Source organism: Solea solea, chromosome 11 (assembly GCF_958295425.1).
Source record: "Solea solea chromosome 11, fSolSol10.1, whole genome shotgun sequence".
In the NCBI taxonomy this organism is placed as follows: Eukaryota; Metazoa; Chordata; class Actinopteri; order Pleuronectiformes; family Soleidae; genus Solea; species Solea solea.
Genome location: NC_081144.1, coordinates 6,239,186 through 6,254,545, shown reverse-complemented (window position 1 = coordinate 6,254,545; position 15,360 = coordinate 6,239,186). Strand labels below are relative to the sequence as shown.

Below are 15,360 nucleotides of genomic sequence, written 5' to 3'. Positions count from 1 at the left end.
GTTTTAAGTCTTTAATTTATAATGAAATGAAAAAAAACCAGAGAAGTCATCTTAGCAGAGGAAGAACAAGAGTACACTGCTTACCTCTGAAAATGGAAGTAACACATTCATTTGTGCACTGCCTCTGAGAAAAAGAAGAAAAGTGGGGGTTAGAGAAGTGCGGTTGCCCGTTTCCTGCTTTGAAACGATGTGTGCACAGAACAGAGAAGAGAAACTTCCTTCACTTTATAGAGCTCAGTGTTGTGACAGTGTCAAGAGGAGACACCTTTTCATGCTGCTCGCACTTCGTTAGAATAAACTGCAAGATTTATCAGGCAACCATGAGCCGTGGATCTAAATCTAAGTCAGAGAATGCCCACAGCTTGCTGCTGAGCCCGCAGGAGAATGAGAAGTTGGAGGAGCTGCTGGGCAGAAGGTGTGCTGTAAGTTGTGAACTGACCAGACAGGGGGTCACCCACTGTGGGGTGATACTGGGATGTGTCTCTCTTGATTCTTATCTATGCTGGTGGAGCTGTCTGTTGTAAGAGCACGAGGAAGAAATGGTGTTCAAGATTGTACTGGTTATTCTGGTTGCCACATGAATATGTAAACTGTTCCTGCCCTCAAGACTCTCTTTCTCTCTCAGTCTCCTTCTCTCGTGACATTTGTGGTTAAACGTCACATTCTTTTTGTTTGAATGGTCACACTGAACCCTCCTTAACAGGAAATAATGTTTCACACTAGTTTTGTCTGCTTATTTTAAAAAAAATTACTTCTATTTATTTACTTGTGCCTTCTGTAGTATCTTTTTAAGGTAAATGTTAAAGTCACGTATTTTCATTAAAATAATCTTCTGTACTGTAAAATGGTTGCAAATGTGGTTTAAAATGAGTGGGTGACATTAGGTCATCAATGGGGGAGGCAGCAGTAACAGGAAATGATGGTTGAAGCATTTCTTCCTCTGTGTCAGAATTAGACGGCGCTATCGTTGGGTGTCATCTCGCTGTAGAGCAGAAGTTGCTCTTGACTCATTTGTGTAAACACTGCTGACAGCTGTGACGGCAGTACAAATATCTGATATGAGTATGATTAACTGCTGAATTGATGTAATGACTTTTACATACGCAGTGGCGAAGGCCCACAGAGGCATGTTTTCATGAACTGTTTTCACTGCCTGTTTTTTGGTTTAGTCCTTGGTCACTTCAGTAGCACAGCTGTTCATGGCTCTGCCTCACAGTCCATCAGTGTGGAGCTTACAGCACAGTGGAGTGGTGTGCTTCGTCAAAGACAACCCGCAGCGCTCCTACTTCATACGCATGTTTGACGTCAAGGTAATAACCTCTCGCACAACAATATAAGTGTCATAAGAACATAAAACAAGGCCACATGAGAGCATTTACTGATAACCCTAACCCATCACACTAACACAAGGTGGCTCACATCTTGACTGACTCCAATCCTTATCATTTATGAACCTTATATCTAAATTAAATATTTGCATTGGTTTTTTTATTTTTCCCCACAGACAGGAAGGCAGATTTGGGAGCAGGAGATCTACAACCAAATAGTTTACTACTCCCCACGGTCGTTCTTTCACACCTTTCCTGCAGATGTAAGCACACAGTTCCACCCCCCCTCACCCTCTGTGTGTGTGTGTGTTCTTTTTGTTTAAGTCAAGTTTTGTCGTCATAAAACCTTTGTTAAAATGCCGTTTTTGTAGTTGTTTATTTATTCTGCATTGTAGGATTGTCACGTGGGACTGAACTTTGCCGATGAGAAGGAAGCAGAGGCCTTCCAAAATGCTGTCCGGGACAAAATCAGTCAAAGAAACACCCGCCAAGGTTGGAGACACTTTCTCGAATTATTTATCATCAAATACATTTTGAAACAAAGATTCATAGCCCATATTTGTCTTGATGCAATACATGGAAAATAATACTTAATAATTAGAATCCACTTTAAAGAGGTGGATTTTTCCAAAACTAAAAACAAATACATGTTTATTTAAATCAATTCAAACAATATCTAATAGTTTTAAGGGTGTTTTAGCTGAATAAAGTGATGCAAAAAGTTTCTCTCACCTCAGAGAAGACAGAGAGGAAACAGCGCCCCCTGCCACCTGGTGGTAAGACAGCATTTAAGGTCATCACTGCAATATGCCATTCATGTGTACCAAACCGTAACTGACTAACACTTACTATGTGTCCTGACACTGTAGACAGAGGTGCTCTGCCTCCGCTGCCACCTGAAAAAGGTCTGTGCCTTCTTTACCTCGACATCTCCACTGTTACTGTTACCAATACCAGGCAGTGACGTCTGCAATGAAGTTCCAACTTTGATGTTCTGTGTTTTTTTTCCTCCGAAAGCATCATCTGGTAGCCCTGGATCTTATCGCATGGCTACTGTGGACATACAGAACCCAGATATCCAGTCTTCACGATACCGCTCGATGCCTTCTCCCGCCACTCTGTCGCCTTTGAGCAGCAAAGATAAGAAAAAGGACAAGAAGAAGAATAAAAAGGGCCCCAAACTTTCCAAAGCAGACATAGGAGCACCCAGTGGATTTAAGTGAGTGTGCGAGCCAACGTCGGTGTTGCCTGCTGAATTATACCTTGAAAGGATGTTGTTTTACACGCTCTCGCTTGTTTCCCTTCATGTCAGACACGTTTCTCATGTCGGATGGGATCCCAACAATCTTGACCCTGATCTGTTGAATGTGCTCTCCAAAGCCGGGATCGGTGAGGCGGACATGAGAGATGAAGCGACTGCTCAGCTTATCTATAATGTCATCGAGCAGTCTGGAGGCATGGAGGCGGTAAAAAGGGAGCTGAGCAAAGAAGGTTAGACACCTCCATCATTTTCTCCCCATTCACCAGTCTCACTGCGCAGGTTAAGGTCTCAAGCATGAATGAATGCCTTGTTTCCTTGTATTACAGCTTCTGGACCTCCACTCCCTCCACCCAGCAGAGGCTCACTGCCTCCTCTGCCAGGCTCCAGTCCCTCCGCCCCGACCCCCCCACCTCATCGAGGCCGGTCTGGACCCCTGCCTCCCATCCCAGGCCAGCCACAGCGAGGGTCCCCGACTGCTCATCCAGCCACAGCACGTGGAGGGATGCCTCCCCCACCACCTCCAGCCAACAGAGGTGGTCCTCCACCACCACCACCACCTGTACACTCTGTCCCCTCACCTCCCACCTCACATTTCTCCCACGTCTCAACACCTTTGGCCCCCCACAACATGCCTCCTCCGCCACCACCGTCTAGCCAGCATTGCTCAATGGGCTTCCCATCTCCTCCTGTCCCGTCTACACCCAGCAGAGGGGGTGGAGGCCCACCACCTCCTCCTCCCCCTCCTCCTCCACCACCTCCGCCTTCAAATTTCCCAACACCACCACGTTCTGTATCAGGTGGGCCTCCGCCACCTGCCCCCGAATCCATTGGAGGAGGAGACGGCAGAGGAGCCCTGCTGGATCAGATCCGACTGGGGAAGAAACTCAGAAATGTAAAGCAAAGCATTTCCTGATCGCTTTCTATATGTACTCACATCTTAACTGACATGCTGCAACTTGTTATCATTGCATCACTGCATATTTGTGTTACAGGTGCCAGATAGTGTGGATGCTGCAGCGCCTACATCTCCAGGATCAGGTGAGGGCATCGTTGGTGCTCTCATGATGGTCATGCAGAAGAGGAGCAAAGTCATCCATTCATCTGGTAAATACAAGAACATACACTCACTGGTCTGTTAATTAGGTACACAGGTCACCTGATAATGTGGCAGGAGTTGCACAGGGTGTTGTCTTGGCTGCTGTAGACCACCTCCTCCACCTTTATCGCAGTGGCCTTTCTATAATCTTTTGACCTCTATGACCTCTGGCATTAACAAGGCAATTTAAAAAAAAAAAATTTTTTAAAAAAGGATCTTTATTGTCATGATACAACTGAAAGTGCACAACAAAATTCTGTGGTCAGATAGAGGGTTGATCAGAGCCTCTTCGACTGAGCGCGCCCCCACAAGGGACCAACCTTCAAACATCCTTACATGGGTTAGGGTTGGTTTTGACGATGGGGGGAAAACCAGAGCGCTCGGAGGAAACCCACGCAGACAACATGCAAACTCCACACAGAAAGGTCCCAGAGCGAGAATCACACCCAGCACCTTGTTGTTTCTTTCACTACAAATCCCAGTAGACCAACAGTTTCTGAAATAGACCATGCCATCTGACACCGACAACCATCTTCCTCATTCTGTTGCTCAGTTCAAACTTCAGCAAAGTCGTGTCTTAATCATGTCTACATGCCTAAATGTTGCAACAAGCAGTTGAACAGGTGTGCCTAATAAAATGGCTAAGTGGATATTCACGTACAGAGAGCGAAGAGCGTTGAAGAAACCCAACTAAGTGTAACACTGAAACATTTGTCCTCCTCTTAGATGAAAGCGAAGACGAGGGCGGAGACGACGACGAGGACGACGACGAATGGGACGACTGATAAAAGGTTCTCGTTTTGTGTGGATCTTAAACCTGTGAACGACTGAATGCCCGATTTACTTGTGAAAAAAACAAACAAACTGCGTAGACGAATAAATAAAACACATCATTCAATATAAAAGGACCACGATTCTGAAATGTTTCATGTATTTGTTCAAACATTTCCAGTGTAGCATTGATCAGCAGGACAGCACATGTCACTGTGTCACTCACAATGACGGTGAATGGCGGCTCTGCCTGGGAAATATTATTGCTCCTTGTGCTTCCGTTAAAAAGGAGACGTTTTTTAAAAAAAATAAGTAAATACAGCCTACAATAGAACACCACCTATTAATACTAAATCTGAGCCAGTTTCTTTCCCATTTTTATATATATATATATATATATATATATATATATATATATATATATGTATATATACACACATATATATATATATATAAACATTCTGTACATGAAAACTATGTTCCTGTATCTTTTTTTTGTGCAAAGATCTAAAACTGCCACCAACAAAAGTCCATAAGTGGAAGAACACTGTATGCTAAACACTCACATACTGCAGGTCACGAGAGCACAGGCGGGACAGTAAGGGTGTCATTACATGACAACATCCAATGGAATTAGTTTAAGATAATAATTACACCGTACAAACATTGTATAACACACCGAGGTGGAAAACAGAACGGTAAAATGTACAACTTGCGACAGACGACAACAGACACGCATGCGACACATCGTCATATTATCTTCTTACAAGAATAATCCAATGACCATATATATTATATTCACAATCAATATATTACACTTTTGTTTCAAGATACTTAAAAAGGACCATAGCTGTGGTTTTGCGTGTTGTAGCCCAGTCGGCCACTTGCTGTGTTTACTTCACATCACAGTCAAACATTTTCCAAAAGCAATGACGAAACTGACAGAAGAATGCAAAAGATCAACACTGGGGGCTGTTGTTTAGCTTTTGTTATAGTAACACTTGTAAACCGGGAAAAAAGCTGTCGTGTTTTTGAAAACCTGTACTTGGTTGGGCTTTTACAAACCATCCAACATCTGACATTTAACCATCGGCAGCAGAAACCGTCATGGGAGTGACCTAGAGGACCAATAATAGAGCCTGAGCCACGAAAGGTCGAATCAAATTCCTACCACGAGTAACCTGAATCTAGATATTTATATGGTATTCTTTGAAAATAAATTCAAATGTAATGTCAAATATACACAATCATAATTTAGACTGACAAGCAAAACCATAAATACGGTTCTTTAACGACAGCATGAGAGCATCACCTGCCCGGATAGATGGAGGTAACGACCAAACATGCATGTCAAACATAAAAGTCCACCATAACGTCCAGACAGGCCAGTGTTGGACGGCACACAGTCCCCATCCTCTAACCAAGGCCTTGGTCCTGGCTCTCTGTGTGCCTGCGGCTGGTGCGCTTGCGCTGCTGCTGCTGTTTGGGACTAAGCTGTTCCCAGTAGGACTGGCAGTACTGGTTAATCAGTCTGATCTCGGGTGGGAAAGGTGTGGAGACAAAGGACGACTGTGGGCTGTGTCCCGTCTGGCGGGTTTTTGGCTCCTCGTCCTCATCTTGAGCAGTGAGGGCTAAAACAATGTCTCGATCCAGGATGCGCAGCGCCACGCGGGCAACCGTGTGTTTAAAGTTGTTTTCCGTGGCGAGGCAGTGGTAGAGGCCCGCGTCTGACTGGTTCAGCGATTTCAGAAGGATGCCGTGATTGGTCTTCATAACACCTCCCATACGGTTGAGCTGTAGGCAAACAAATAAAAGCAGCAGGGAGGTCTCAGTGAGAGAACTGCACTGTTTTCAGGTGTAAACAGATCAGATTAGCGGTGATCGAATGTATGGATTACATGGGTTTTTATACACGAGTATATAAATAGTGCATTACCCAACCACTCTGATGTCTCTCTGTTAACATGTCGCTGCAGTCAGTGTCTGGTTAGTTTGGCTTAGTATGAAACTAAACATCCTTAACTTGACAATGTAACAACACTCCTCACCACTTTTCTCTTTCCTTCCCTCTGGAAAAGCCACTTGACCGTGGCCTGTGGAGAGCGAGGCTGACACTCCAGGAAAGTGCTGCTGCCCTCCACTCCAAACTGAACGGTTTCCCTGAGACGTTTCTCCACTGTAAACACAACAGAGGAAGTCATGGCAACCATTTGTACATGAAAATATTTACCGCATATTACCGATATAAAAAGATATGTCGAAAATGTAGTGCATAAGGTCCATTGACTGTGTTTCTCTTCAGTATAGAGACATGTTGCCCGGCAACCACGAGAAAGTTTCAGAAGTGAATTCTACTGCTTATAAAATCTGGTCGTTCAGCAATTTCTTCTGTTTTTTGTGCTTTTTTTTTTTATTATTCCCCGAAGTGAAATTCCTTCTCTGCATTTAACCCATCCTCTGTTAGAAACCCTCCTAGAATTAGGAGCAGTGGGCACCCGGGAAGCACTGGAGTTGGGTAAGTTGCTCTGGGGCACCGCAGCCCTTTTTTAACCCGGTGGAGACTCAAAGTCAAGTCAACGTTATTTCTAGAGCGCATTTAAAAATGAAAAAAAAAAAACAACCAAGGTTGACCAAAGTGCTTTACAGAGTTAAAGACACAGCAACGCAAGTATACAACGTATAAAACATAACATCAGTCAATACATAAAAGAAAAACAGTTAAATAGTAAAATGGTAACAACTACATAGAAGTGTCGGGGGTTATTCTTATCCTGAAGGCCAAGGAGAAGAGGTGGGTCTTTAAAAGTTATTTAAAATATTATATAACGATGGGGGCAGATTTATTTTCCATGGGTAAATGGTTCCAAAGTTTAGGGGCAGCTACAGAAAAGGGGGGGTTTTTAGTCGGGATTTTGGCAAGACGTCAGAGTTCGGAATGGAGGTAAGATAGTGCCAAACCATTAAGAGCTTTAAAAACATGACAATAAAATATTATCAGGTATTATTATAAAATATATAATGAATAGGAAGCCAGTGGAGGGAGGAGCATCACCGGTATGATGTGGTCTCTTTTCTTTGTTCCTGTCAGAAGGTGAGTGGCAGCGTTCTGGACTAGCTGGAGACGCTGGACAGACGACTGATCTAAGTACAGAGAATTGCAGTAATCCAGCCCAAATGTTATGAAAGCATGGATCAGTGTCTCTAAGACTTTGCATGGAAGATAGGCCGTCACCATGGCAATGAGCCCTAGTTGAAAGAAAAGCTGGACTTAACGAGCACCTAACCTGGCAACCAGGTCTGAAGGTATTTCAGCACACACAATACGTTACATTGTTTCTGTTCAGAGGCCGAATAATAACATCGTCAACAAAATCACCAAAGTTACACACTGCAGCTTTAAGTGTATAAAAAATGTCCACACCTTTGGCATTGAAGCCCCTGCACTGCCTCAGCGGGTCACCGTGTTTCACATCCTGTCGTCTGCTCCTCCTGAGACAAAGGTCGGAATTAAGTAAGAAGTTGACTCAACACATCCTGGCTTTATAGTCTAATAATATAACCAGTTCACTCTGACGCGGTGACACATTTCTGACCTTTTGGTGGACGGGGTGAAGGCAGAGCAGCTCTCGCCGTCCCAGGCACAGTACGGGTCCCGGGCGAGACAGCAGTCAGAGCACGCCCGGCCGTACACGCCACAGCGGTGCAGCGACACCTGCGTCAGCCCCGCGTCTGATGACACGTACAGCTGTTGCTGCGGAGACACAAGTGCAACAAAGACAATTACAGCTCAGGCTGCGAGGACACTCTGTTAATATGTCTGTTTTGTCTCCAAGAGGAAATGTGCTTACTCTTTTTGAAGATATCTTCATTGTTTTCACAGGAGCCCTGGTCTGTGAGAAAAGTGATTAAAGGAAGTTAATAAATCATTTTGTATTTTATTCTTCCGAGGCCATGCAGTACATTCAAAACATACCCGAAAAACCTCCACTTCCTCTAGTGTGAGTTCCTCCATGCTGATTGGATCCTTTGGCAAAACAATGACTTTCTGCACAGTGCCTCTGTCTGAGAGGGACAGAAGTTTCATTCAAGTTCCGTTGGTTTAAACCTCGAGGCAGAGAAGTGCTTGTAGCTGTGCAGTTGTCTCACCTGTGCCGAGGAAGAGCACCTCGTAGCGTCCATCGACAGCATCCACCTGATCCACCACCATGGCAGTGAAGCGGTAGTCCACACCCGTTCTCACCACCAGGGGGCGGCGATGGATAGGATAAACTGGATGGAACATGAGGGGATGGGACCGGATGAAGTCCACGGCTTCATCTGAGAAGTTCTTGGAGGAGCGGATGCCTGGTGTGAAGGTTCCTCCCGGACACTGACAAGAAAAGATTTAAAACATTTAAGGAGTTTAAGTGAAGTATGTACATGTGTGTTTGACTGAATCACTTTGAAGCATGACTGAAACATACCGTTCCAGGCCGCGGGTATGGAATCTTGCCAGTGTACTCTGTCCATTGGTAATTATGGCCATGTTTGTGGGCGAATGGTCCGTTGAAGACGTTGCGGATGTCGGCCATTGAGTACACGCAGACAGCTGAGCCCTTGAACACAGAACTTAAAACACAAACAGATGATTAGAGGGAGACAGTTTGCATCCAAACCTTAACATTTGTTTAACATAGTCTTCAGGGTTCATTTTGAAGGCAACCAAGATATGCGATATATTCAATAGCCACTAGGGGGTGACTGTCTTTTTTAAAAAAGAACTGCGTTTAAATGGCAATCTATGGGGGAATGAGCCAGCTTGTTACTTGGTTAATAGGAGTTTACTGAAGAGTTTATAGTCTCAATGGCTGCTTTCAGGTTTTCTTCGATTCGGCAAAATTATGCACATATGAGCCGTCTTGTACCCTAAAGGGATACTTGCGTAAAAGTATTCTATGACCAGAAAATGACTTCTTTATAATATTACTTAAGTAAAAGTCTGTACTTAAGTATCAAAAGTAATTTTCTGATATAAAATGTACTTAAGTTTTAGAAGTAAAAGTATTCAAGTATTGTACTTAAGTACAGTAACAAAGTATTTGTACTTTACAAATTATTCAGTATTGTTCAGTAGAAGGCCGGTTGCTGAACTTCCAGTTGTGGAGCCCCAACTTGGGACCGGCCAAATCACAATTCTGTTGCCTTCAAAGCAGAAGGTCAGGTTCTTATGGATGATACCACTTGATACAAACTCAAATCTGAAATAACGGATCGTCTCTAAACATCTTTGTTACTGTGTGACGTGTAAAGTTTGTGAAAACCACTCACCCCGCTGTGGTGAAGAGTGCATACACCATCGGGTTCCGTTCATCCTGTGTGCGTTGAATAAACACATCCCCTGGTAGAAGAAGAAGAATGAAACACAAATCAATAACACTATACGCCTGTATAAAAGCAGTTACTATTACACTGCAGTCGCTTTAGGCAGAGTGGTCGTTTTATGTTGTGGGCTCACGTAGTTCATCAAATCGCGTCTCCACGCCATCCTCGCCTATCACGGAGCAGATAAGACGGGCCTTCAGGAATGTCGTCCAGCGGTTCACCAGGGACTTCTGCCCTCCTTCATCATTCTAGACAGGAAGGAAATGGGGTCATGATTCAATATGTGCAGTTTGTCTCATATTACAATATAAGCTCTCCCTTTCCATCTCACTCCATATGCAACGTGCTTTGCCTCACCAGACACACTCTCCCAACCCTGGCTAACACGGTGGGACTCGCCCCACCGCTGGAGTCTAGGCTCTTCTCACGGAAGAAGAAGTAGAGTTTGTCGTCGTTCTTTTCTGCACTGTCAGGGATCTGCTGGATCTGAACAAACACGGGCTCTGGGGGGATAAAAACAGATAAGTCAGGGGAGGATTGAGGCAAGTGCTTGTCAAATAAAAAGAGAGGAACGGCAACCTGTAATCAGTCACGTTTACCTGCCCACACTTACTCACCGTTGAGCCACCTGGAGTCATACTGCTCTGTCCTGATCACCGTTCTCCCTCCCATGGTCCTAAACAGAGCCGCGTCTGTGCTCATGAAGTCGATGTGAACGCCTGCGTACAAGTTACCATCTGCAGACACAGGAAGGCGAGGGATGATGAGCAATTAAAGAGCTAAGATGGTGACACTTTACATCTTTAACCATACAAGGGCCAGAAAATGGTCCTGTGAGTAAGTGCTTTTGCCCATTTTTCCAGAATAACTTTCAGTATCTGGCAGTTATTTACAATTTACTTACATGTTAAAGTAGTCTACTAACAATTTAAAGTGAAGAAAAAACAGAAGGTTTTATTTAGAAAAAAAAAACACCGTAGTTGTACATGAACCAGATTTTGCGTGTTAAATATGAACAGTATAAAGCATATTTAAAACATTTGAGTACAGGCCTGATTCGCTGGCTTCCTGCAACAGTGCGAGTGAAATTACCATAATAACCACATGTCGACTTTGACGTGCAACTTCTCAGCTTTCAGAAACTGTTGGAATTTTTCCAATAACACAAACTGTCGTGTAATTACAGTAATGCAAAGTGTGCTTACGTCTGTGATACACTCGGTGTTACACACCTAGACACAATTTTGTGTATGTGGCTTTTCATTTCTAGAATATTTTTTAATATTTTCATGCAATTGTTAAAAATGTATGGTTGTGCATTTTTGAGCTTTTTTTAAATGAAGCCTATTTTTTATTTATAGTCTATTGAAACAACGTTAACTAAAATACTCACACTAACACACCTAAGCACAAAAATGTGCTCATTGAAACCCGTTCAAATCACTATTTTTGATGCATCATGAAAACAACGTGGCAATTTAAGAGTGAAAAACTTCCTTAATGTTTGATACGTATGATGAGGACAATAATATTTTATAAAAACATTTATAGTGTCATTTTTATGAGCACATTTTGGTGCTCTATGTGTGTTAACATGAGTATTTTATGAAATGTGACATAAATAAAATAATGCATAGAAACAAATGTTTCTGCTAATCTTTCACATATACCAGGCTGCAATAATCAAACCAAAATAATCTAGTTTGCATGAACTATATTGAAAATACTTCATTTATTGTGTTAATTTAAGGGTTAAGGGTTTTAAAAATAAAATATTAATTAATATTAAATATTAATATTTGATATGTATAGAAAGGACTGATGTTGGTTTAAAACAATAAAAACAATACAATTTTTACAGCACATTTTGGTGCTCTAGGTGTGTTAACGTAACTTTTTTGAAGACACATCTAAGGGTTCACAATACTATGGCAACAATCACATATAAATCCTATAGTTTGGTAATAACAATAAAAAACCTTATAATCTGTGCTGTCTGCACACATCTATAATCTATTCTGATTCCCACACATTCAAATGTGATGGTATTACACAGTCATTTTCATTATCAAGCCATTACCTGAATATTACTTTGGAAATGATATGGTATCAATGTAATATTATCTCCTTATTACCACTAGTTTTTAACAAGATGGAAATTCCTTTAGAAATTTGAGGGTATTACTACTACCTTCATATTAAAGTGTTCCTGCTAACACTTTGTGATTCAGCTGCATAAATTAAAAAATGTTTCTCTGCATATAAATAAAGAAAGTCTTACCGATTAGAACTGCAATGTTCTCCTGTGTTGGATCATAGGAACATTTTCCCTTCCCTGAATCCACGTACCCAGGGACCAGCCTAAACAGGTAGTCCTGCAGAGATTAGAAAGGGGGGTGGATATGCATAAAAATAGACCGCTGAAGACGTCACATGGGAAAATCATAAACAAATCACTGTCCCAGTTTGTAGTCCTGAAATATTTAACAGGACAAATGCATTCTGGGCCCCACTGCGGAGGGACGTTTGCTGCAAATCCCACTGAGGGCACTGTAAATGTCTTTGGGTTCACCTCTGCCCTCCAGCCTCTGTTGATGAAAGTGCAGATAGGCTGGTACGCCCCGGTTCCACAGGTGTAGAGGTGGGTGCGGTTCCACGGTTCTATCAGTCTCACAAAGTTGGCACATTCACCCTGGACAAAAGAGAAATGGGACAGATTGAATTCTGACATCATCGTTGACATTGTCCCGGCACAAAAGCGGGAGATGTATGTTTTTGAAAGAGCAGGACGTTAAAAAAAAGAAAAGAAGATCCCACCTGTCTCCCCTTTCCCGTCATCTGACATTCTCCCTTTCTCTTAGCAGACGCTGGCCAGTGGATCTGTTTGGGTTGTTTTTTTAAATTACACAGAAATACTGGATTATTAAGGATCACTGTACTTAGAGACTTAGAGCCACATTCCAAATAGCAGACTGGATTTGAGAGGGGGGGAGACAGAGTTTGTACGCACTATAAGTGGCTCCTTGTTGACGTTCTGCATGTCCAGGGCTACCAGGTACTCGCGGCTGCCCAGGTAAAGGCGGCCCTGGTCCTGATCCATCAGGAGGATGCGGTAGTCGCTGGTGTTGAAGGAGAAACTGAAGGGTCGTGCCGCTCGCGTGTCCATCAGTTCTGTCCGTGTGGTGGGAGGAAAAAGTCTCAGTAGGGAATAACAGTGTTTTCACTTTATTCTATTCTTTCAAGCCTCTAACATCCTTCATTACTGACTTGGTTGAACTCATGGTCCCTTGAAGTTGTCACTTTTTTTTTTTTTTTTTACAGATAAATGTGTGCCACGGATTAAATATAACTCAACTCACAGCATTTTTAGGAAACGTGTTGGCTTTTAAGATCTGAATATTTCATGTGTCCTGACTGTGTGATTGAGTTTTGCCTCGTGGAGTTGGTCGGAAACGTCCGTTGGGAACCACGGTCAGTGGAACTAACAGCTAATTCTTAAGATCAGGATTGTGTTCAGCCGAGCATGACTTGTTAAGACACGCTGCAGTGGAAAATGTTTCTCTTTTCTTTTTTTTTGTTCTCCTGAAGGCTTTGATTAAACAATTTTCATCTGCTGCGAGACAAATGGACTCTGTACAGCACTTCCTCTGAATGTTTTTTCCAATGTTCCCTCCAACAACACACACACACACACATATACACTTGTGACACGTGCAAGATATTGACAAGCATATGTGCAGACAGGGATATGATGAAGGCATGTTGAAGACAGCAGGCTTATATGATGACAAATGGTCGCACAGACCCTGCGAAGCTGGCTTACGGGGATTGAAGAGGAAGCGCAATCTTTATTTACATCAAAGAGTCTGCCATCTTCCTTTTGAGGTCAATGTTAACAGGATGCTGTCAAGGTGCCACTAAAATAAGCGGTGCAATCGGATCTCCGGACAACACGGGATGGAGTCCTTTGGTTGGAGGGACGATGTCCGGCTGTGTTCCTGAGAGGTAAACACGCGGGATAAAAAGCCTCGCTCTCTCCAAACTCCACTGGGCCATAGTGGATCCAGTGAAGAGGCTAAATGTGGATACACCACACCCCTATACATGTCTCCATTCTCCAAAAATAGCAAACAATGTACTGCCATCATCTGGTAAACATTCAGCAAACACTTATCCCCTGACAACATTCTGACACTGATAGGGAAACACTGGGAAGGACGTTTGATTCCAGTTTAAAAGCTACAGCCGGGCCACGCTGAGCTCTCACGTTACAACCTGACAACATATTGTCACTAAGGCACTAATGACCACTGCCGTTTAACCCGCAGCCTTATATCTCCAGTATGAACAAACTGGTGACAGCACCGTGAAGGCATGAGATCCTGAAACATGGCTTCAATTACACTGCACATCTTGCTCTCGAGCAATGCTGACTAACTCTGTTAAACGACACTCGGTCACTCCCTTTTTCAATGTTTGAAGTGACACACACACACACACACACACACACACAACTGCCCAGCGACGGAGGAAACAATACAAGATATCTGTCCTCCGCAGGCCTCCCGTAACCCTAGTGTCATTCTGGCCAACTCTTTCGCTCACAAGAGTCACATGTCTACCAGCCGCTCCAATACCTCCTCCACAGGCGCCTCGGGGAACAAAGGAACACGCTGTCACACACAATGAACAATAAATCCTTGGAGTGGCAGAAAACAGTTGGGAAGTAAATCCAACTTTTCTCCTTTTTGTTTGGTATTAGGGGGGGAGAGGGTGACCGAGTTCTTAGAATTACAGACAGTCAAATAATTCAACACCTCTCAGCTGTTTTAAACAAGCTCCTGTGTATGAATTTGTCACAGGCAGCTCCGTGCAGATGTGGATTCTTGCTTCTTACACAGGGAGGAACATGATCAAGTTCAAGACCAAACTTGTGTCATAATTGGTAAGACTACTACTTTTTTTTTGCACACTGCTGCAAAAAAAACAACACAAAAACAAAACACAGCAGCATGTATAAGCTGAGGTTTACTGAAAGTGGGGATTAGTGTTAAAGGTCATATAAACGCACTGCAATTATCTTCCCGTCGCCGTCGTCGTCATATAGGACACACAAACAGCAGATGTTCACACTCTGATGAAAATCACTGGGATATAAAACTACACCGCGCGTCGACTGTAGCCGTCAGTGGTTAATAACCACTACAGTCCTGGACTCCGGTCTGTCACTGTGCTCTGAGGTTTATCACTGGCTGTTGCCGCCTCGCCCACCACTGCGTATTGTATGCTAAAGCTTCCATGCCTTCCTTGAATGTAAGACGCTAGACACACACTGGATGACTCTGGTTGGTTCCTGCTTATTTATGCACTTTTCTTCACAGAACAAAAAGACATTACGTCTTAGGTTCCAATGACATTCTGTACCCGTCTGCTCCCCGTGTAATGGGGGGAAAAAAGCTTTCGGTTTCTCTCCAAACTGAGCTAGAATTAGAGCTGAAACAATTAATCGATTACTAAATTAATCGACAACTAATTTGATAATC

The 15,360-nt window shown here is 43.2% G+C and overlaps 2 protein-coding genes across 3 annotated transcripts in view; one reads left to right on the top strand and one right to left on the bottom strand.

The window, feature by feature from the left end:
• The first annotated feature begins 187 nt into the window (after window positions 1-187).
• On the top strand, window positions 188-4,593 carry wasb (WASP actin nucleation promoting factor b). Of its 2 annotated transcripts, none has more exons than XM_058642956.1 (11): window positions 188-422; window positions 1,170-1,310; window positions 1,505-1,591; window positions 1,724-1,820; window positions 2,066-2,104; window positions 2,198-2,233; window positions 2,346-2,547; window positions 2,641-2,819; window positions 2,916-3,481; window positions 3,582-3,693; window positions 4,412-4,593. In XM_058642956.1, the coding sequence occupies exons 1-11, from the start codon at window positions 321-323 to the stop codon at window positions 4,468-4,470; spliced, it is 1,620 nt and encodes a 539-aa protein (XP_058498939.1). In that variant the 5' UTR covers window positions 188-320; the 3' UTR covers window positions 4,471-4,593. The 2 variants fall into 2 exon arrangements, with proteins under 2 accessions (XP_058498939.1, XP_058498940.1); XM_058642957.1 differs by having other exon boundaries at window positions 283-415.
• Window positions 4,594-5,321: 728 nt separating this feature from the next.
• The window catches only part of LOC131468561 (semaphorin-3F-like), a 15,165-nt gene continuing 5,126 nt past the window's right edge, over window positions 5,322-15,360 (bottom strand). Inside the window, exons 3-18 of the mRNA XM_058642955.1 lie at window positions 12,828-12,988; window positions 12,635-12,697; window positions 12,390-12,509; window positions 12,099-12,192; window positions 10,435-10,554; window positions 10,175-10,320; window positions 9,951-10,065; window positions 9,764-9,833; window positions 8,920-9,064; window positions 8,603-8,825; window positions 8,430-8,518; window positions 8,305-8,346; window positions 8,050-8,207; window positions 7,878-7,945; window positions 6,505-6,632; window positions 5,322-6,250 (exon numbers count right to left, since the gene is read on the bottom strand). Of these exons, the coding sequence (XP_058498938.1) occupies window positions 5,873-6,250; window positions 6,505-6,632; window positions 7,878-7,945; window positions 8,050-8,207; window positions 8,305-8,346; window positions 8,430-8,518; window positions 8,603-8,825; window positions 8,920-9,064; window positions 9,764-9,833; window positions 9,951-10,065; window positions 10,175-10,320; window positions 10,435-10,554; window positions 12,099-12,192; window positions 12,390-12,509; window positions 12,635-12,697; window positions 12,828-12,988 (2,120 nt within the window). The 3' untranslated portion in view covers window positions 5,322-5,872. The remainder of the gene's footprint in view (window positions 6,251-6,504; window positions 6,633-7,877; window positions 7,946-8,049; window positions 8,208-8,304; window positions 8,347-8,429; window positions 8,519-8,602; window positions 8,826-8,919; window positions 9,065-9,763; window positions 9,834-9,950; window positions 10,066-10,174; window positions 10,321-10,434; window positions 10,555-12,098; window positions 12,193-12,389; window positions 12,510-12,634; window positions 12,698-12,827; window positions 12,989-15,360) is intronic.